Genomic DNA, 22,280 nt, shown 5'->3' on the forward strand with positions numbered 1-22,280 from the left:
ATATGTTTTCAGCCAAAACAACAATCAAATTCCAAAGTTCTCTGAGATGTGATTCATGTTGTTTACAAAACTGTGGTTCTGTGACCTCCACTTGTCATTGCAATCATAAATAACTGGCTGTCTCCCTCTGTTCTTTTTTTGTTTCCCATTATCCACCGTCTGTCTCTTACTTCATCCGTAAATCACACGTTCTAAGGAACAGAGACCATCTTTTCACAATAATCAACAGTGCAGGACTATGTGTGAGCTGATAGGTTCTTCTCTAACACAAGTAATGATTACTCAGAACAGCAACAGTGAGTGGAAACTGAAACACCCCTTCTGTGCCTCCCCTGCAAGCAGCTCACATCAGGCCACTGTGGTTTGACATGCACAAGGTACGTGGGCAAAACAGAGACCCAGCAGTCGTACAATTGCATTCTAGTGTTCTGCCCTGCACTCTTCTGTTTTCAAACAATATTAAGCAGTTTGCAAAAGTGATGCTTGGAATTTAACATGCCATTTTAACCAGCATTTTACCAACTTCAAGTGTGGGGTACTTAAGTTTAATGGAAATTTTAAAAATGAATACTGCAAGAAAAGCGTCGTCTCAAAATACATTATGCTCTATTACTGAAGGAGGCACCTTATGTGAAGGCAAAAATCCCTGTCATTGCATATTATTACATCCAAATGTAAGAAATTCCAAAGTGCTTGGTATAGCCAATCATAGAAAGCTCAAGTAAATTTTTCATTGAGATCAGTTTTGCTTCCAATAAGTTATATAACCCATACATTGGTAGGATAGAGAGATTTCAGATAGAAATAAGTTGTTTAAACCTTTTATTGGAATATATAAAGAATAATAATAATATTTTTAATAAGCCAAATTACACAAAAGCCAAGAAGGGGAAGGGACTGCAAAAGCCTTATAGCAAATGAAAATTACAGTCAGCACTAGTTTTAAAGTTAAGCTACTGGCAAACATCCATATCTAATAAAAGCAACTTTACCAACACTCCCCGCCAAGAACTTTCTTTCCCTCCCCCAATATCCCCACATGCTTAAAAAGTAGCCATGACAATCCCTAAGCATGTTGTATAGCTAAAATATAAGACACCAGTTAATGAACTATGTACCCCTAGATCTGAATGGGAAAGTATGTCACATATGCTTAGATAACATCAGAAATAGAAAAGTCATGGGAAAGGAACTGAGAAACTACATTAGCCTAAGAAATCTAAGATAAAAATCTAGCCCAGACCTCTAAGGGCACAGGTCTTTGAGGTCTTTCACATGACCAAATTTTTTCATAATTTGCAGTGTTCAGGGGCAATTCAGTCTGGGACTGCTTACTTAGTAAACAGCTTGCTTTCTTTCAGGCCCATTTCACCTTGCTGAAAATGCTGCTAGTCTGCACTAAATACTAATTGAACGTGTGGGGAAAGGTGGTAAAGGTTTGAGTATTTCTGATCTATATAATCTCAAAGGAAGCGGATGACCTCAGCAGCTGAGATCCTGTGCTCTATCTGCTTGTCTGTGGTTTTGATAATTTCTAGGCAGAATTTCAAGACAGGAGGTTTATGTAACACTCTTTCATTTGTTTTTTCCTTTTGGTTTACCAGAGACCACATCCCAACCTCAGTGCCATGTAAGCTGGGTTTGTGTGAACTCAAAGGCTATTTCTAGAGGAGCAGAACAAGCACAGAGTAGAGGGAATGGTAAACTTTAAATACAGAGTTAGGGTGAGGAAAAACCTCACTGTACCATCTGGTGTCTGCAAAGACCATACCTATGCTAAGGACATTGGATGAACTTAGCTTGTTAAGAAAACAAGAAGTTATTGTACTTACAAAGGAGTTGTGCTTAGGAACACATTTGATTACTTACCAGGTACCAGCATTTGTGTCTGTCTTGTCTACCATTTGCTTTGGGGTACTTTTGATACATAGTACATGTTGTTAATACTGTCATTTTGTATATATACCCCCAATTAGACTGAAAGAGTCACGGATTTTAACAAGGAAAAATAAGCCCTCTAAATTCAGTATTACTGTACAACAGGCCAGTGGTAAGCAGATACAAAAGAATATCAGGGAAGGCTGGGAGAATACTGGGCCAGAGCAGATGTGCAAATTTCACAATAATAAGAAAAATTAAAGAATTTCAGAGATGATTATGTAAAGTGAAAATCCATCTTCTATTTTAATTATTTTAACCAGGAAAGAACTCTCCATGTGATCTACATTTTTCATATGGTTGAAACATGTAAATCTACAATCAAAATTACATTTTAAAATAAATACCTATTTCGAAGAACACCCATGGAAACCTGCTTTCTCTTTTTCTCTTGCATACCTTTTCACATATATTTTCCTGTGTTGATCTTTCAGGTCTGAATCTGTGTGGCTGAAGTCATCTGAGCTTCTGTTGTTGGCTCCACCGCAGCAGGTTAAGACTCTAAACTCTGTCTGCAATTGTCCTGATACCTGTACCTCTTTGCCAATGATCTGAACAGAAACAATACCTACACATGAAAGGTGCTTTACTGAAACAAAAATCTGGGAGAGTCACCATCAGCCCTGGGATGAAACAATCCTTTATTCTGACTTTGCTGTTACACAAATAATTTACCAGATTTCTTTATTTACAGATTTTTTTACAGATAGAATATGTAGAATTATTTACAGATAGAATATGCAAACTGCACCTCCTTCCAAACAGAGTTATGTCGCCTTCATTCTCTCAATTAAGTCGGAAATGTACAGAGTAAGAAATGTAGGGATGTCAGATTGTTTGTGTATATTTTGGTATCCTCTTTGCAGCACATGCAGGTTGGGTTAACCAGGCAGGTGTTTTCTTCATGATAGTTTAAATACTTACTTTTTATATCTATAATGCAATGCAAACACAAAAGAAGGCTTTTAATAGCCATTCATCAAGCTAGGCCAATAGTGAAAGCTAAGTTAAAGCTGAAAGGCTTTTGCAGATCCAGAGACTCTGGTACAGCATGGTAAGAAGTTAGTGCACATGCACTAACAAGCAGATTAATGCTTTTGACACTGCAGTTCATTCTAAGAGACTCTTGTTTCTGGTGCCACAAATCTAATATATTTTAAGTACCTAAGCACAGTTCTGTGGGTAGAACTCCATCAACTCTTGGCAATTTTAGCAGCCCAGCTATTCTGGCCATCATGACTCATCACTGTACTCCAGCTAGAGAAATGCTGCCAAGAGTTTATGTTTGACTTGTGACCAAGAGAAAAGAAATCACACAAAAGTAAATTCTCCAGGAAATTTTAAAATGAAGGTTAAAAACTCTGAAAGTAGGATGAAATACCCCTCCTCTGAATGTACAAAACTGCTGAGCTTCATTACACGGTTTTTGGGGATGCTAGCAAGTTATGCCTTAGTTTGCCCTTGCTCAAAATTCAGCACATCAACATGGTTGAGATAGCCATGATATTTTCTGAAAAATCCTTTTGCCAGGATTTTTCTCCTGAGAAGCTGAGGAACCTCAGGAAATAAATGTAAACAATAATTATCTGCTGCTGTGGAATGCAACAGGTGCAGCTGTGATTGGTGCCTGTTGGTTGTTTCTAATTAATGGGCAACCACAGTCAGCTAGCTCGGACTCTCTGACAGTCACGAGCTTTTGTTATCATTCCTCTCCTGTTTTTTCTAGCCTTCTGATGGATCCTTTTCTCTCTATTCTTTTAGTATAGTTTTTAGTATATAATTTTAATATAATATATATCATAATATAATAGATCAGCCTTCTAAAACATGGAGTCAAGATTCTCATCTCTTCCGTCGTCCTAGCACCCTCGAACACAACCACAGCTGAGTTGTAACCAGCATTATCTAAACTTTGAGATCATTCAAACAATCTCTCCAGGATTTTGTAGGAATGCCTCACCCTTATATCAGCACCAGATAAACATTAAATCCTATTTATACCCCAGTCTCTTACTTCAACACGGGAGGATGTAATTCATACTCTATGTGACTTTGAAAGACCAAGGTATTTCTGAAATCTTAAGGCAGTGAAAATGGACTAAATTGAGTTTTACTAGAGTGAAACTGATCAAAAGAGAGGTGATCTTCAAATAGTAATAAAGAACCTTAACTACATGCAGCCTTGTACCCTCCTACCATTAAACTGTATATACTTCAGGCACTGAAAAGATTTTACCTTACATATACAAAGGGCAAGGTAAACTACACATTTTATCAACTGTTAGGTCTTTTAAATAGCAGGGATGAGAATTCCCAAAGGCACTGCTGACCACATCATGCAAGTCATCTAGTAATCATGATCCAGCCTACAAGACACACAAAGAAAACTTTTGTATATGAAACATCAGTTCAGAATCTCACAAGACCAGAAAGCTCTCAGTGTTTCAAAAAGAGATGAAATGTTAACTCTGTTGGTCTCTTTTGTCTGAAATTCACTCTTTCTATGAAATTCAACACCACACAAAGAGCCAGAATCAGGATTAAGGATCTCATAAACCCCATTTAATTCCTTAAAAAGGCTTCTGTGCAGAAATGAATTCCAGTCTCTGAGAAAAGCTGTACTGTTCACAAAAGTGGGGGGGGGGCTTTAGAATTACTATGAAAACTGTGTTCCAGGAAACTTTTAAACTTTTTTTGGAAACATACTTCTTTTAAATGGAGATATATGTTCTTTAAAATAGGCATTGAAAATAGAATCCTAAAATGTTTTCACTTAAAAAATTGTAATTATTAAAGTCAATTTCTTTGTTGCTACTGAGTACAGAGTGATAACAAAAAATTACAAGAATCAGGTCAAAGTCAGCCAGCATCTAAAAGGTCTTTTGGGGAGACTTACCACTTGTAGGGTTTCTCCCTAAAATCAGGGAAATGGTCTTCCATTGGCAAGAAATAGGAGGCAGAGAAATGGAAGATAATGAGTCCCTTGTAATATGCTTTTCATGTACCTTGAGGAGGTTGAGTTCAAGGAAGACAGAGAGAAAGAATAAAAGAATTTTTAAAAAATGAAAAGAAGATGACCTTACAGTCAATTTCTACACTTCAGGTATAGTCTTACTCCCCATGAGTGCTAGCAGCTCTTTCTGGTGATGAAACTGTTATTGTGTGGTTAATTTAGGTCTCTATTTAATGCATGACATAAATGGACTGAACAGTGCATTTGGTGAAGGGACAGGGTGATGTAAGCTGGTAACCAGTAAAAAGTCCCTTCTAAGGAACTGCAATGGTGAAAATGTATTTCAAAAGCATTAACGCTCATTGTCATGGGTGCCACTGCCGAAACCCCTTGTCAAACTCACAGCTGGTTTGCCACTTCTGCTCTAACATGCTGTTGAGCTATTGCAATCTGTCAGAGAGCAAGAGCAGCTTTGGTGCCTGTGCCAGTCCCAGCCAGACTGGACCTCTTCATAGGTTTAAAAGTCAAAAAGAGCTTTTTAAGATGTTTTATTTGTTTTGGGTTTTTTCTTTTTTTCCAGTTGGGGTAAATTCCAACATTACAATTTGGGCATGAGCCAGCCTAATGCTCAGTATGCCTGGGAGTCATGGGGTGTTTGCAAATGCTGCACTGCTGCAGGAAACAGTCCCTGGGAACTGCGGGCTCTGAGCCTCCCATTGCTTACCTTAGGGAAAGGAGAATACCCCAAGCAGGAAGGGTTTGTTTTGTGGAAGGAATGTTCATATAACCCTGGACATCACTGAACTCCAGAAGAGCTAAAGCTCCAGAGAAACTGCAATGTGAACACAGCAACAGCCAGACAATTAACAGACCAGCTGGAAAGCAGCAGAGCATATTTTAAGTGGCCAAAGCCGCCAGTGACAGAAGGGGCTACTGGCAGCTGCCACTTAAAATAAAGGTTTCAATACAATAATTTCTCAATTATCTAAAATAATAGGGGACAGGAATACACCAGTAAAATATAAAACTCTGTACTGGGGAGATGCTGCTGCCATCACGTGGCATAGTAACTGCACAAAGTCAGGAAAAATGCTATGGTACACAAGAAAATCAACTGCATTTATTTTCTATGAGACAAATGAGTTTGCTTAATGTGTACAGAACATAAGATACTTAGAGAGGAGTTTTGATGCAAATTTGTCTGTTGGGAAAACTTCTGTCTTTTGACTGAATTCTGCTAGTAAAAATCTAACGTTGCACATGACCCCATGCTGTCAACTCCCATGGGACTGGGGCTCACCTGAAAAATCATCAGGATATAAGTATTGTGAATAGTAAAAACTTACTGCAGTCCTTCAGACGCCAGTATTCATAACTAAAACTCTTAATGTCATTGAAGTAGGGGAAAAAATGTATTTACTACATATTTTCTTTAGTTACATACAATATTTTCATTGTAATTACATTATTTTGTCCACTGTACTACAGGAGTAAAACCACCAGGATTCCTTTATGCCTTTTGTCACAAGGTGGCGACGTTGGAAGCAAGAAAAATGATGGAGACCGGGGACAGAGCAGCACCCTAAAATGCTGACATTCACCACACTTTGGAGAAAATAACAAATTATAGGTAAACTCTGATCCATATATGTATGTGAAGATCCACGTACTGACTTTAAATGTAAAGCAATTAAAAGAAATGTCAGACCAGGACTATAAATCCCCTAATGCAATATAATCCTTGAATTATAACCTTTATAATCCTTTCAATATAAACATTTTGGTGGGAATTCAACACACCCGTACACACCTTTCACTATATCAAATTCATTATGTAAATAAGATGAGAAATAATTCTCTTTCCTTTCTAGGATTTTCTCTCCTTTTGTTAGCAGCTATTTTTAAAGAAATATATGGAAGCAATTACAAGATCTTGTTAAAAGAGTACCAAAGTATGTCAGCAGAATGAGTTCCAAGGTAACAGCAGTTTTCTGCAAAGCAAAGCAGAGAAAATAAGACACGAATCTTGTTATTAAAATGGATCTTTAAGCTTATTAGCTCTGAACAGAATCCAGCATCCTATTCAAAGATGCTTTATGCAGAAAACCAGCAGAAGCTCATTATTCACAGAGCCAAAGAATCGTTAAGGATAGAAAAGTCCTTTAAGATCGATCACCAAGCCCAACTCCCAGCCCAGCACCACCACCGTGTTCACCATTAAAACCTGTCCTCAAGTGCTGTATCCAGGTGTCTTTTGAACGTTTCCAGGGATGGTGACTCCACCACTTCCCCGGGGAGCCTGTTTCAGTGGTTGGCCATCCTTTCAGGGAAGAATATTTTCCCTGTTATAAATGAGAAGCTTGACTATGCCAATATTCAGATGGGGGTTCACCTTTTAATTGCAAGGACTAGAAATCTCATACCAGTGATGTCCAGCTTCCCCTGGTCAAAACGATCAATCCTGGAGTTGATGTTCATCTTCCTTTCTCAAGCTGCTTTTCAATATTTTGTTAAGGCGTCGAGATAAGCATGTTTCTTTTTTATATATTCTAAAGCTATAGTTTCAAAGATCCTTACTACAAGCAATATTCTAAAATTATACTTCAAAATATTATTGCAAAACTCTTTTTAGCTAGAAGCAGAAAGTTCCTGTCAAACAGCAACACCCTTAAAGCTTTAATTCAAATGCTCCTGAATCAACTTAAGATTTATAAAGGTTAATTGCAAACAAAGGATAGGTTCAAAGGCCTTTTTCCATGCTTTACTTCCTCAGTTATTTATTAGAATTGTCTTTATAGCTGTCCCATGGTCAGTTTCCACACATATCACAATCACAGGTACACAGGTTGCCTGTACGTACCTGACACGAAACACAGCTTCGTATTTCACATCCCTGATGTACGACCCAAACCTCCCCTGGCACAACTGGAGGCCATCTCCTCTTGCCCCATGTTTGCTACCCCTGCTTTCGGGCAGTTGCAGAGGCCGATGAGGGCCCCCCCGAGCCCCCTTTTCTGCGGGTCAAACACCCCGGCTCCCTCAGCCCCCCTCAAGCCCGCCGGGTTCGCTCCCACGGCTGCTGAGGAAGCTGCTGCGGCGGCGAGCGCCTCACACCAGCGGCGGCCCCTGCCAGCCCCGCTGCGGAGCTGCCGTACGCCGCAAGCCCACGCGGACTTTTCTCGGGGATGCACCGAGGACAGGCACAAACAATTAAACCACACACGACAGCGCTGCCTGAGACCTCCAGGTGAGGCGCGGACAGGGCGCCCAGGCGGGACTCGAACCCTCCACCTCGGCCGCTTCACCGGCCGCTGCACGCCAACTCCAACAAAACCCTCCTCCCGGCCCCCACCGCGGCGTGACCGCCCTTCCGTAAACATCGCGGCGGGATGAGTGACAGGCTCGGCGTCCAATCGCGATGCGCGGAGCGGTGGAGGGGGCGGGAGCCCGCGCTGGGCGGCTGAGGCGGCGCGAGGCGGGAAACGGCGGCGCGCGAGCCGGAGTGTCCCGAGCCGGAGCGGCCCTGGGATCGGCCCTGGGAGCGAACCTGGGATCGGCCCTGGGAGCGAGAGCGGCGCCCCGGACCCGATCCCTTCCGTGCAGCCACGCCGGGCGCGGGCGCTTCTGCGCGTCCTGAGTGCGGTGTAGCCTCTGGAGAAGCTGCTGTGCGTGCTGAGTGCTGCTTGGTGTCCGCGTGAGTCCCTCGATGGTGCTGCTAAGTTGAGCGAAATGTACTCTTTTTTTCCTCCCTTTGAATAGCACGTGGTAATAAGCGCTTTGTTCTGCCGGTTTCTGTTTAGGGGTGTTGCTACAGCTTTCCGATGGGGGTAGAAACAGCTGTCAAAAGATACGAAACGAGGAATAAGACAGCCGGGACAGGACTGGCGTCACCCAGGTCCCGAGTGGATTGGAGACGCACTAGAAGGGCGCTGATACTGCTTGACAGCAGTGACGAATCCTCAGCCACCTCTGAGGAGGAGGAGGAGGAGGAGTCTGCCACATCCGAAAGTGAAATAAGTGAAGAAGACCCGACGGCTGTGGAGGGCAGTGCCGCAGATCTGGGGGAGAAAGACCGCCGTGGGGAAGTAGCAGAGGATGGTGACGATGAGCGCGTTGTGCCTGGCAGGCGTAAGAGGTTGAGCACCTCTGTCATGTATGACAGCGATGAAAGCGAGGGCAGCGACATACTTGTTAGAAAGGTTTCTGCCAAACGCCGCTGTATAATGGATGACGATGAGAGTTCTGAAGAACAGCAGCCTGAGAAAACGTGCCCTGCAGAGAATGTTTCTACTAGTAGGAAACAGAAAGTGCTTGCAAAATTGAAAGAACTTGTAAGACAAAGTGCAGTTCGGAGATCCTGCAGCAGTGCAAATTGTGAGGTCAGGGTTTTATCTTTGAAATTTAATTGGACGAAATATTTAATCTGAGGAAAAGTTAAGAGTTACAAATCGGTGGGATTTTTTGGGTTTGAATGCATGACAAATTAGTAGTTCTGTAATATTTTATCAGTCACATTAACTGGATAACTTGACTGCTGAAAATGTATCAAATTATTTTTACCAGGCAGCAGAATACCTGTTGAAGTGTCTTAGAGATCTCATGTTAGCTTAATTCCTCGAAGTAGACTGAAGAGAGGTACATGGAAATAGCTAATTTAAAGCTGAAAGTAATTGGTGTCTAGTACAGAATGATGAGTTTTTTTGGAAATGTGTGCTTTCTTGTTAATTGAACAAATGGTGTTATTAGATAGTCAGAAGTTTTAGCTGGTGTATGTAGTATTTTGCCTGTACAAATACTGAAAATTCTTGTGATTGAAGTACTTTTTAAAATTTAATTAGGATTCTAATAGTGAAGCAGCAATGGAGGAGGAACCATTCTGTCAGTTGCCCCTCACACCATCAGAAGGCAGTGAAACTGATGGTGACAGCCTGAAAGATTTTGTAGTAGAGGCAGAGGAAGACGATGATGGTGATGACATTGAAAACACAGAGCATGTGAAGAATGAGAATCAGCCACATCAAAAGCAACGAAATCCATCAAACAGCGAGCTGCTGGCACACTACATCCCACAGTGTAAGATCAAAATTAGTGATAATTTTTCATGTGTATCTAGCTCGTAGTACTGTAATAAAAATTAATGGGCTAAATACAAATTCTAAGGAATAGGAAATGGTATTTAAAAGCAGATACTTAAAATGTTTCAATTTATTACAAAAGCATTCTGATTTCCACACTAAACTTTTGCAGTCTTTAAATATCTAATTAAAGAGAGGGTATAAGTTCAGGGGTAGAAAGTGAAACCTTATTGCACAATTTTTTTTTCAGTTAGTCTGATTTAGGACGAAGTAGGCTGCCTATGATACATTCATTCCTGGGGAGACCTGAAGGCATCATCCTTCATCCTAAAATCTTGTGGTTTATGCTAAGAGTAGCTATGTTAATCTGTCCAAATTCTGTTCTCGCTATGAGTTTGGGCCTTGGGATATTATTTTTTGGATTTTTTTGTTTGGTTGGTTTTTTGTTTTGTTTTGGGTTTTTTTAATGTACTTTTATTCTGTGGTGGTAGGACTTGGGACCAGAGGTGTAGAGGGGTTTTTGACTTAGCTGACCAATCTCGGCCGAATTACACAGAGCAAGAAAACTCTTCAAGTTGTTCTTTTATGAGAACCAGTTTCCGGATGGAGCGGAGAGATTTGAAGCAGAACCTTATGCAAGTTATTTTCTTCCATATTTTGTTGTTCAGATGTAGGTATGTGGTGACAGGACAGTCAGTGCTTGTTGTAGGTAGTCACAAGCATTTGTGGTATTTCTTCCCCAGTGAAGACGTTAGCAGAATTGTATTTGAAAGAAAAAAAAATGAACACAACAACCAAAGTGCAAGCAAAAAACCCATGACCACAACATAAGCTTGGTCTTCTCTGATTTATATTATTTTCTGCTATTTGTTGAACAAATTCTTCACTTCTCATAGTGTTTGTAGGTCTTACTATGGACTCTTGCTGGAAGCACATGTGACTTTAGAATACTAAAATTCTGTAGGATCATTGGGATGAGAAGCACAATTTAAAGGCAAAATCCTATGGGTGTGGATGTTGTGTAATGAAATTATTTCTAAATCTATATTTAAGTAACTTTAAAATTATAAACTTAAAATACTGGAGAAGAAGAATTCTTCTTACAGGACTTCTAACGTGACTTACTTTTTTTTTCTGAATTTTTTTATTCTTTTGGTAAATTTTGGTTGTATTGCTTTCTTCCCAGTATCTCGCTGTGATCATTATGAACACTTCAAAAGAATAGTAAAGGCTTTCCTCATAAATGCAATTGATGACACTTTTCTGAGCTCATTATATGGTAAGTAAATTTCATTAAATAATATATTAATGCATTCAAAGTTACACAAAGCCATTTGTTCTAGGGAAGAGTGATTCTCCTGATCACAGAACTGAGAGTCCTGAAAACTGTGATTTTCCTGCTGTATAACTTTGGTGGAGGAGAGCAGAGAGGACTCTATCTGAAAATGATACAGTAATCTTGGAAAAATGTGTAGACTTAATTCTTGAGCACAGAAGGCTTTAAATGCCTTCTTGAGATGTAGGAATGTGTTTCTGTGTTACTAATCAGTAGTAACCTTTCCAACATGAAAACCAAATTAGTTTCAAAGCAGATATCTCAATGAAAACATTGCAAGGTCAGCTGGTTAGTCAAAATCTCTTGTGCCTCACAGTTTTTTCCTTAGGAATTTGATAGATAAGAAATGCTTTTAGTTATGGAGATGACTATATCATACTTTTTTTTCCTTTTTTTTAACATGTCGGATAAATAAGCTTTAGCTGGAGTCAGTACTTGTCTTATTCTTTCTGAGGAAGTGCTTTTTGGCATTTGGCCTAGTGGGGCTGAATAAGAGCCTCACACATAGTTTCATAAGCACTGTGAAGATGGGATTAAGGAGAGGACTCTCAGTGTCAGATTATGGAAGGAGTTAGTGAAATGCCAGGAGTGGAGGATTTGGTGTCATCAGGAGCTAAGAGGGAATGGAGAAACTGAAGTACACCCCTGATCTCAGAATAAAGGCTGTATTCTCTTGGAGGTAAAAATGTCTTTCATTTACCACTGCTAGTTCTTTTGGGTGTTTGGTTTGTTTTGTTTCGACGAGTAAAAACAAGCCTTTGAAAAGTAATAAGTAAACACTGCCAGATTCATGTTGTAATAGCTTCCTTCTATTTCAAATGATATCTGCTCAATAAAATGTAACAATTTACTGCCAAGTTGCTGGAAGTAAATGAGCTCTGCAGTGAGCTGGAGGTTGTACATGAACATTGTATGAACATAGCCTAGCATTACAAAAATGTATTTTTGTAACGTAGAATGGATTGTTCTGAGTTAATGGAAGTGAATCTCTTCATTAGTTTTGACTCAAGAGTAGCTACTACAGTATTGGAGTTCACACTTGCTTTTTACTGGGGAGGATTTTGTTTTGTGATCTAGCACAGCCTCTTCAAGCTCATACTGCAAATGTGTATGTAAAGAGAATATGGAAAAACAGTTAATTGCAATTATGGCAGCTATAATGACAATTAACTACGTTTATGTAAAAAGCTGGATAGCCAGTGTTACTTCTCAGGTCTGCCTTTTTTTGGATAACAGCTTTGCTAGAAGGCATGGGAAGGTAGCTGAATTAAGTTTTATGTCTATACACACTGAAGTTCCAGGGCAGTGTGCATTGGCCTCCATCTGTGGAAGCCCTGTTTAATTTCCGGAGTCCAGCATGTGTTTGGGAAACAGTAACAGTAGTAGTTTTACTCATCCTCATGCTTTTTTATTTATTTTCCTTGAGCAAGTATTTGGAAGTACTTATGCTAACTCAAGGCATCTGACTGTGCTACTGAAGTAAAGGTCAGTTTCTCTGTGAGCTTTATAAGTGACAAAGAGAGCTATCAAAATTTCTACTCTGAAGCAGCTCAGAGAAGTTTGTTTCATGGATTTCAACCACGTCCCTTAAACATTTCAAACAACTTAAACAGGTTGGTTGAAAAGCACAGCATTCCCCCACATGCTTCTTCCTTTTCTGTTGTTTTAAATAGGATTGAGTGAATGGATCTCCATTTGGGATTAGAGCTTTTGGCTTGATTGTAGAATTTATTCTTGTACCCCTTTTAAATAAGAAAATATATCCCTTTAGCAAGGTGCATGGATTGTGTGGATCACTTTTATGGGTAACAGTAGCAAATGTATTTAATGACGTTTAGTAAAATCATTCATAGTTCTTAGTATGCAGAAGCATAATGTTCTTGAAAATTTTATCTAAAGAGCTTGTACAACATAGTGTGGTCAGCAAATTAGTGATGATTCTCACTGAACAGATGGAACAAGACGAAAGAAATATGCACAAGATATGCTGCTCTCACTTCATTATTTGGATGACCGCTTCATTCAGCCTCGTCTTGAGAACTTAATCTGTAGAAGTCGCTGGAAGGATCGATACAAGGTTATGTACATTATACTTTAAATGCTGAAATTCTCTGTAAAGGTGCAACAATCACTATAATTATATATCCTTTTTAACAGCAACTATTGTTCCTTAACTTAAATAATTTGGTTTGGTGCTTATATAAATATCAGAAATATTTTACATGTTGATAACCAGACAAACATTCAGGTAGCAGAACAGAATCTGTGCTCAGCTACCTGAACGTGTCTCCTGCTAACTTCAGCAATTGACATTTGAGGATTTTTTTGTCACTTGCTAAACATTCTAACAAGATATTTTCCTCCTCCCACAAAAAGGTAAACAGTATGCACATCATGAACCTTCTACTATTACAAAAAGTAAAGTCAGTATAGAGCAATTAGTTATTTTATGTATATTACTAGAAGAGAATTACTGTCACGGGTGTAATGATTTAATACTGTGATAACAAAATTTGGATCTCTTTCATTTCTCTTGGACTAATTTTGTGTGAGTACAGAGTACTCAGCAGCCTGTTAGAGGCATTGCTAAGTTTAGAGAGGTTCTTTAAAGTTACTTGGAATCTGTTTTTCAGGAGCGTGTGGATTGTTACCCAGATGTTCGCATAAGCTTGCAAAATGCAGAAAATATGTCTTGTCAGGCCTGTGAACTGAAGCGGTGGTGTAAGTTCAATGTGTTGCTCTCTGGAAGGCTTTATGATAGTAAAACTTTGGATGTGGATGACTTCATGTCAGGTGATAAACAGGTAATTTCAAACCAGCATTGTATTTTTAAGTTTTAATTTTAAGGTTTTATTTTATCAAGAAAATAAATCAAATGTTTTTCTATGGCCTTTGGTTTTGCCTGCATCACAATGACCCTTGTGCTGTTTCCTCCCCACATCTATCCCCTAATGAAAAAGCCCTTCCTTTACCTTTGTGTGTGTCTATAATGCCCTTAAGACTTTCACAGCAGGAATCTTGCATTGATTGGTGGTCAGAAACATTGTAAAAGTAACTTTCTGTATGAGGGACAATCATTGCTATTGAATTATTGTGTTTTCTGTTTTGGTGCAGGTGAAGTTTGTTCAGCATTGGGTCGCTAAGTTTACTAATTCTGTGCCTGCTCTGCCTCTAGCCCTTGGAAGGTCCACGTGCACGCCAACAGTTCTTGTTTGCTCTAGGTTCAAACACTGAGTGAAACAGTGCAATGGTCATTCTAGCAGTCCAAGTGTGACCTTGTCAAAATTTATTGCTTCATTCTTCAGATTTTTCCCACATGTGCTATTTGCCACGTAGCTATTCACTCAGGACAAATTATCTTGGCATCTCAGATGCATTTACATTTGCTGATCTCCTTTCAAGAAAACTTGTTCCTAGCTACATCAATACATTTTATTAGAGCCTTTTCCCCACTACTGCATTATCAGAATTACTTATCCAAACTAGGGAACACTTCCATTTAGGTAGTCTTGCATCTATTTCTCCCTCAGTTGTCACTTCTAGAACATATTGGATTAGATTTTTTTAACTAAAAGGCATCTTTCATGTTCTTACATAATGTTCCATTAGGCAGTCATTTTAGGTGATTTAAGAAGTCATCTAAAATAATTTAATAATAGCCTAATACAATTTTATTTCACAGCTGAGCCTTTTGAAAACTTTGACTCTCAAGAACCTGGGTGTTTCTAACATTTAGAGATTTTCCCCTCAAAATTACAGCTACACATAATTGTTATGATTAGGTGTGCATATAACCTTCAGTAATGCAATTCATGACCTCTTGCGATAAATTCAAAGCACTTGATTTGTCAAAAATAAAATATTGCTACAGTTGTTTTACCAAGCTGATACCGAAGTTCTGCCTTTCTTCCCTTTCAGGAGACACAGATGGTATTTTATTTGTGAGTGTAAAGAATTTTTGAGCACAGCTGAAGTTTCTCACAGTCTTTGTTGAAAATAAAGTTTCAGAACCAGGGTTTTTTAAAGTATATTTGGTAATAAGGTATAATAGGATTTCTTAAGTAAAAATAAAGTGAAGCCCTTGTCAAACAGGAAGTATACCTTACTGAAGCTCAAACCTGTATTGTTTGGGTGTTTGCAAATTCTTTAACTTACAGTTTTGAGAGCTGTCACCATGATTAGCATTTTGTCCTCATGCATCATACATGTAATGTAGGAGCTTGGAAATCTGTGACAGAGTTTTTCTTATATTACAGACCCTTCTGAGCAGCAGTTGCTGATATTCTGATTTGAAAAGTATGTATGTGCATGATAGTCAAGAAAGCTAGGCTTTTCCAGCAACACTTTTCCCCTTTTTAATCCTGTTTATTGGAGGAAAATAGTAAGTCCTCTGCAATCATCCCAGCACTGATACTGCAATCTGTCATAGGCATTCTTCCTTACATACAGATCACTAATTTAAAAATACTCCGTTTTTCATGGAGAGCACGTGCCTTACCTAACCAGAAATAATTAGTGAACTAGCACAAGAATTTAATCTTTATCTAACTTTCAGCTTCACTGTGGAAATAACAGTAGCAGTTCCCTCACTGCTGACCAAATGTTGTCTTGCATAAAGTGTTGGCTATTTTTCACTTTGGAAAAAACTTGAAGTATCCTATGGAATACTGAACTAACTTGCTAGTTCATTTTGGTCCTCTTCGGCTTAGCACTACAAAATGAGAGCTTTTTTTACCCTGTGTACACCAGCATCTGGGGACGTCTGCTATGTCCCTGCTCAGTATAGCTCAGTGGCTGTTAAGGAGGCTCAGGAGAGAGAGTAATTGAGCACTTTCCAGTCATTTTTGATAGTGTCTTGTAATGCAACATTTGTGTTCTTATGGTGACCTGCAGTTTAGACTGCTAAAAGTACTGTTCTCAAGGTGTCTTTAAAGCTCTGCTGGCAATGCACTGAGCAACTTGTCCTGCCAATTTAGAAAAAAAAATAAAAGAAAAAGAGGCTCAAAGAGCTACATAAAACTGCCATTCCACAAGCCTAATTGACTGATAGAGAAGGCAGTTCAGCACTGACAGATCAAATTGAACAGAAACACATAGTTGGACTATTTTCTATAGATTTGTTTGAAAATACTCAAGAAAAGTGGATGTGAGGAGAACAAAAACAGACCTCCAACCTCCTTCTTCTGCATAAAACTTTCCTTTTCTCTCATCTCTGAAGTATTCTGCTTTGCTGGTAGAAAGAGAAGAGAAACAGCTGTTCCAATTTTGCTTAGGCTTGCAGTGATTGTTCACTGTTTAGGTGCCAATTCTTATTTCCCCTGATCAGGGAAAATCACAAGGTTTAGAGGTGTAAGTGTCCTCCACACTTCCTTGCTCCTTGTGTCACCTGGATTATAAACTGTTTTCTACTCTCAGACTTGGTGTTCTGTTTATAAACATGCTTAGAAGACATGGATTCAGTCACTACATATTGAGCTATTGTCCAACCATGCTCCTGCATTCCATACAAAGTAATTTAACACAACTTTGGCTGATAGGGCCAGCTTGAGTAGATAAGTTAAGCATTAACACAGAAGGACTGTGGACTGTGAGGGGAAAAAATTAGAGTACAGTACTGAGATTCTTTCCAAAGCTGCATTCTGAAATAGCATTGTATTTTTAGACTATCTTTCTTGCTTAAAAACACAATACATAGTTACATTTATATGATATTTAGCTATTTGCCTTTGGCATTTCTCCACGTCGCACATAAATAAGCTATGAAACTCACTGCCACAGGATATTTTGGAAGGGAAAAATAGTATTGGGTCCCAAAATGAATTAGGTCTTTCATTCCCAAAATGAATGAAACCTTCCCCAGGTTCTTGGGGAAGGTTCTTTCACACTATGGAACATGGTATTTGGGATGATACAGACGATCTTAACTCTTGACTGCCAGAAAATGTGCAGTAGTCTTGTGATCATTCTAATGTTTGTGCTGTGTCTTACACTAACTTCCTACATGTCTCCTGCTAGCTGTTGTCACAGGGGAGAAAACTGGGCCATCAGTTTGATGTAAGATGGTATCTCCTATTTTATATCACATAATGTTCCAAATACCACACCTCATTGCTGGGGATACTTGAAAAGTTGTGCAATGCCCTACGAAACACTGCAGCTCAGTTCTTCATTGCTGCAGTATTTGAAATTGTGCTTCTGGAAATTTGAATATATCAAGGCTCAACATTAGTGGAAAGGTCCTGCATTTCAAAAGCACCTGCAGCACCAAACACAAGCCTTAGTTTTTCAGTTTTGGGGATACTAAAAAACGGAGTTCTATATAGGCAGAACATTTACATGATCAGTAGAGACTTGAAATATAGTAATAGGCATTTTTATCTTAAAATGTTTAAAATTTCAGTTAATAACAATTTACTGTAGGTCAGATCAAAAGTTCTTTTAAGTGAGTTTTGACTTAACTGATGCTATGCTTGGTGATATCCACTGAGCTGCTGATTAATATGTTTAAGAAATTAAGATATATTCATATAGTTAAGAGAACATATAACTAACACATGTAAATTCCATTTACATAATCTTTAAAAATACATTTTTCTGTTACTTTCATTGTCAGCAGATAGAGCTGGTGCTAGGTTGCACAGGTAGGTCAGGTGTTCTGGAAAACTGCTCACAGATGCAAACATTTGGTCATACATTCAGGAAAGCTCCCTGAAAATGTAGGTTTTAAGCATTAATTAAAGTTTAACTTTCTTGTAATTTGAGAGTATTTGGATTATTAGCAATAAAAGGTATCACTTTTGTGGCACAGAAGAAATAGATTTGCAACTTAAAATGTAGTTGATTCTTATATATATCTACGTGTAATGTAAAACAACAATGCAATTGCAGCTAGCTTTCATTACTAGTGAACTTTAGCCATGTACATACTTGTTATGGAAAGGTGTGACAAGACATCAGTCCAAAACAGGCATATTTTACCTGTTGTTTACCTATAAATACTGCTGTGAAATAAGTCAGTTCCATCTTTTCTGCATGGAAATCGTAGAAGTAAAACTGGTAATAACTGGGAGATGCAGGGGCTTTATTTTCTGCACCATCATAGTTTAGCTATTCTTCCCAGACAGTTGCAGATTAATGTTTGTATTGTATAAAGCTTCAAGTTCAGATTTCATTTTTTTGAAATTCAGTCTCTCCATTTATTAAGTGCTGTGAGGTGTATGTCTATATATATTTATATGTATTTCTTGAAGAAATATTTAATATTATTCAGTCTACAAAATGTTAAAACTGGTATTTCATCTCCCTAGGAAGTACTTACACATTAAGCAAAAGTAAGCAAATAAATCCTCTTCCTCTGCTTTCACAATATGAGGGTTGTCTAAAGTGGTGGTGATTTTGTAACAAAGTTCCACCAGGAGATAAGAAAGATACAACCAATTGCAAACATGGTTGTGTTTGCAAGGAGACAGCACTGATAAGCTGCCATTGCTTTGACTTGCTGGCTGCCTGCTTGCTCAAAAATCTTTCTGCTGTGGCTGTGAAAACTACATGAGTTTGTGCTAATTTTATGCATGTAGTGTCATTCTATTTATTTCATTATTCCAAACAATTTCCTGGACTGACTGATTAAATCTTACTAGATTAGGCCACCAATTCTGTATATTGTAAAGATAATCATGGTTCTATCCAAGGGAATGATTTGTTTGCTCTGGCCTAGGTTTTGAAGGTTGGCACGGTGTGTGCAAATCGTACAAGAGTTTATCACAACTTGAAACACTTCAAGTACAAGTTATATGTGGCTTGCAGCTCCATTGTTGAATTGGATGGTGTTGAGGATGAAGCAGTCAAAGACACTGTAGAGCGGCTTTTCAGCCACTTGGAAGAGACTGGGTGGATTCAGAAGGTATGACTGGGTTATTCCCCGTATTCTTTTCCAAGCAGATGAAAATAAGTTCAGATAAAATGTGTGATTTAATGGATCACTTCTGAGTTACCGTTCATCAGTAATACAACTCAGCTCAAGCATTCCCCCATTTCTGCTGACCCAGTGTTTCAAACTGGTCTGCTGCTGTGCTCACACAGAGTTTGTATCAGCTTTTGACATGAAGCTTTTTGACAGCTGCGTGATCTCTGGGCTGTGGTGGGCAGGCCCCTGTTTCATTTAAAAGCAGCAACACAACAAACTTGCGCTGTAACTTGGAAAGATGTACATGAAGCACAGAAAGAGTATTTTAGAATTCTGTTTATACTGAAGAACTTTTAATTGTTTAGAACCACTTCATGAACTATTTTAAGACAATTTATCTAAATATGTAAAAATTTGGATGAAGTTGCATTTAGTATGCTTTTAGATATAGCTTCTAAATTGTTATTGGCATACTTGGTCATGTATTGAACAAGAAAAGCAGTCTTTACATAATGCAGTTATTAAATATGGATAAATTGTACAAATTTTATTTCATTCACAGAGATACAATGATCTTGAAGATTACCTGGAAGATGCAGACAATTTTCAAGAAGAGAAAATTGATTAAGAGATCATATAGCTCTTTGAAAAACATTTGAAAAGTGTGAATGACCTACTTTATCTACATGCACTTTATCTCTGCCTGGACTTCAAGATTTCTATGTAGGCTGTTACACATAAATTCATATGCCTTTAAATTACTGTTTGATAATGTGCTATATCTTCTTTTTCTCATCTGTGTCAATACAAATCCAAAGTTTTACCAAATCAGTCCTTCCAGTCTTACAGCATTAATCACTTTAAGTTTCCTACTATTAGAAATATCAGTTCAATATTATTTACTTGTGAAATAAAACTTCCACCTATTCAGATTGAGCTGCATTGTAGAGAACACAGGAGATGCTGAGATCTTTTGCAGTGAGTATATTTGGAAAGGTAAGGCTTTCTTATACCAGAACTTAGGACTTGCATCTTACCTTCCTTATTGCTCATTATGTGCAAGTAAGCCCAGTCAGTTAAAATGATAGTTACAACAAACAGGACCCAAATGCAAAGATCTATTTCTCCTCTGAGGAATCAGTACAGACAGTTGCAAGGCAACAGAGGAAATATTCTGCAGTCCTGACTGCATTTGCAGCACAGTAGTCATTCCTCTCTTGAGAAAGTAGGTGATGAGTCACAGTATGGGCGTCATACAGACTGAGTCTGGTTTAGCCATCTAAATGAACACATGGGCCCACATTGCTGTCTCTGATAAGTAGCTGGGGCAATTTACTGAGATTTTAAACATCAGGTTACATTGTGCAAACATAATGGCAGCAACTTGGAGTAACTGCAGTCCTAAGAGAATGGATTAATATGCCCAAGCAAGATAAGCAAGAATTCTTCCAGTGTAACTTAACAGAAAGTAGGAAGGACTTAGTCAGAAACAGTATGCATGGCTTACCAGAATTGCATGAAACCCAAATCAGAGTAGATTTTCAAGGTTTTTGGAAGGATTAAGTATGGTACTGCCCATTCTGAAAAATTGGACAAGAACTGTAAATGTGTACTCACAGCCCAGAAAGCCGACTTTGTCCTGGGCTGCATCCAAAACAGCATGGTCAGCAAGCTGAGAGAGGTGATTCTGCCTTCCTGCTCTTATGAAACTCTACCTGGAATGCTGCATCCAGCTCTAGGGTCCTGGCATAGGAAAGACAGGGCATGCTGGAGCAAGTCCAGAGGGTCACTAAATTGATCAGAGGACTGGCTGTAGCTAGGCTGAGGAGAGAGTTGGGGTTGTTCAGTCTGGAGAATGGAAGGCTCTGGGGGACCATATTGCAACCTTTAAGTATTTAAAAGTTGAGGGGGGGTGGCTACAAGGAAGATGGAGAAAGACTTTTTACTAAGGCCTGTAGTGACAGGACAACAACTTTTAAACTCAAAGAAGGTATAGATTGACATAGGGGAAGAAATTTTTTCCTGTGAGGTTGGTGAGACACTAGCACAGGTTTCCCAGAGAAGGTGTGGATGCCCCAGACCTGGAAGGGTGTTAAGGTTAGGTCGGGAGGGGGCTTGAGAAACCTGGTATACTGGAAGATATTTCTGGCCATTGTGATCCTTAGAGGTCCCTTCCAACCCAAATGATTCAGTGTTTCTGTCCGCATCAGATAAAATTAAGGGCACAGTGTTTTGAATCCTACATCTTGCTGTATGCACATACTCTATTAGTCTTTTGTGGATGAACAACTTAGTGAAAGATACTGTTAACCCTTTGAATCTTTTTAACATGTTACTCTCAGCATTAAAAGTAATGGAACCTGATTTCTCATAGATTTGTCCATGAGAAGTCACCACATTTATTTTGCCACTTTACTGGAAACAAATATCCAGATTGGGTAGGCAACTGCTGCCAGATGTATTGCTTAACAATGAACATCTGCTGCTTTTTTACATGGAGACTATACCTTAGATTTATCATTCACTACTCTTTTTCTAGCATTCATTGTGAGAAATTAAGTGCTTTTACTTTTTTAAGGAATTGAAATTCAGCAATGTTTTAAATGCTATTAGGCTGAGTTAGTAGCATCAGTACTCCTTTATACCACATACAGATACAAGGTATACAAAACCAAGATGAAAATTCTCAGTAAACAGATTGAGACTTGCTGTCAAGTAAACTTTTGTTGAAGATATGCTTTCCATACCTTATCTGTGAGTTAGACACATAAAATTCTGAGGTTTGGTATGTCTTATATCTATCACCCTGGTTACCAAAGCTGAAGGTTTCCTTCTCTATTCCTTCTCTTCCCTCATCTCTGTTCTTCTGGGAATATTGGTGGGAACACACCCATCAGCTTAAAAGTATTCAGGAATCCATCTTGAATATATCCCTTTTAGTTATTGATACCTCGCTTCTTTCTGTTAACAAAATCTCTGTATAGTTTGGTTTGCTTCTCTAGAACATAACATATGGTGTACTTTAATTCTTATAAAGGAAAACCATTATGAAATGAGTTCTGTACCATGTAA

At 38.7% G+C, this 22,280-nt stretch overlaps 1 protein-coding gene and 1 long non-coding RNA gene across 4 annotated transcripts; one reads left to right on the forward strand and one right to left on the reverse strand.

Annotated features, from left to right (window-relative positions):
- Window positions 1-805: 805 nt before the first annotated feature.
- Window positions 806-5,604, reverse strand: LOC135294340 (uncharacterized). Its single transcript, XR_010356465.1, has 2 exons — window positions 4,835-5,604; window positions 806-2,871 (listed from the first exon to the last, which is right to left on the reverse strand). It is a non-coding gene; the product is annotated as an uncharacterized LOC135294340 (long non-coding RNA).
- Window positions 5,605-8,378: 2,774 nt separating this feature from the next.
- Window positions 8,379-21,429, forward strand: CCDC82 (coiled-coil domain containing 82). 3 transcript variants are annotated; one of them, XM_064409460.1, is made up of 8 exons: window positions 8,385-8,585; window positions 8,692-9,270; window positions 9,730-9,964; window positions 11,153-11,245; window positions 13,255-13,379; window positions 13,936-14,106; window positions 19,020-19,205; window positions 19,771-21,429. In XM_064409460.1, the coding sequence occupies exons 2-8, from the start codon at window positions 8,713-8,715 to the stop codon at window positions 19,834-19,836; spliced, it is 1,434 nt and encodes a 477-aa protein (XP_064265530.1). In that variant the 5' UTR covers window positions 8,385-8,585; window positions 8,692-8,712; the 3' UTR covers window positions 19,837-21,429. The 3 variants fall into 3 exon arrangements, with proteins under 3 accessions (XP_064265532.1, XP_064265530.1, XP_064265531.1); XM_064409461.1 differs by having other exon boundaries at window positions 8,385-8,556; XM_064409462.1 differs by lacking the exons at window positions 19,020-19,205; window positions 19,771-21,429 and adding an exon at window positions 14,417-19,009 and having other exon boundaries at window positions 8,379-8,585.
- Window positions 21,430-22,280: the final 851 nt, after the last annotated feature.

This window comes from Passer domesticus, chromosome 2 (assembly GCF_036417665.1).
Source record: "Passer domesticus isolate bPasDom1 chromosome 2, bPasDom1.hap1, whole genome shotgun sequence".
NCBI lineage: Eukaryota > Metazoa > Chordata > Aves > Passeriformes > Passeridae > Passer > Passer domesticus.

Bases quoted from the DNA above. Each gene is read 5' to 3' on its own strand.
- CCDC82 (XM_064409460.1), top strand. From the start codon at position 8,713: ATGGGGGTAGAAACAGCTGTCAAAAGATACGAAACGAGGAATAAGACA. The intron at 9,271-9,729 runs GTCAGGGTTTTA...AAATTTAATTAG, and splicing joins GCAGCAGTGCAAATTGTGAG to GATTCTAATAGTGAAGCAGC. The intron at 13,380-13,935 runs GTTATGTACATT...TCTGTTTTTCAG, and splicing joins GCTGGAAGGATCGATACAAG to GAGCGTGTGGATTGTTACCC.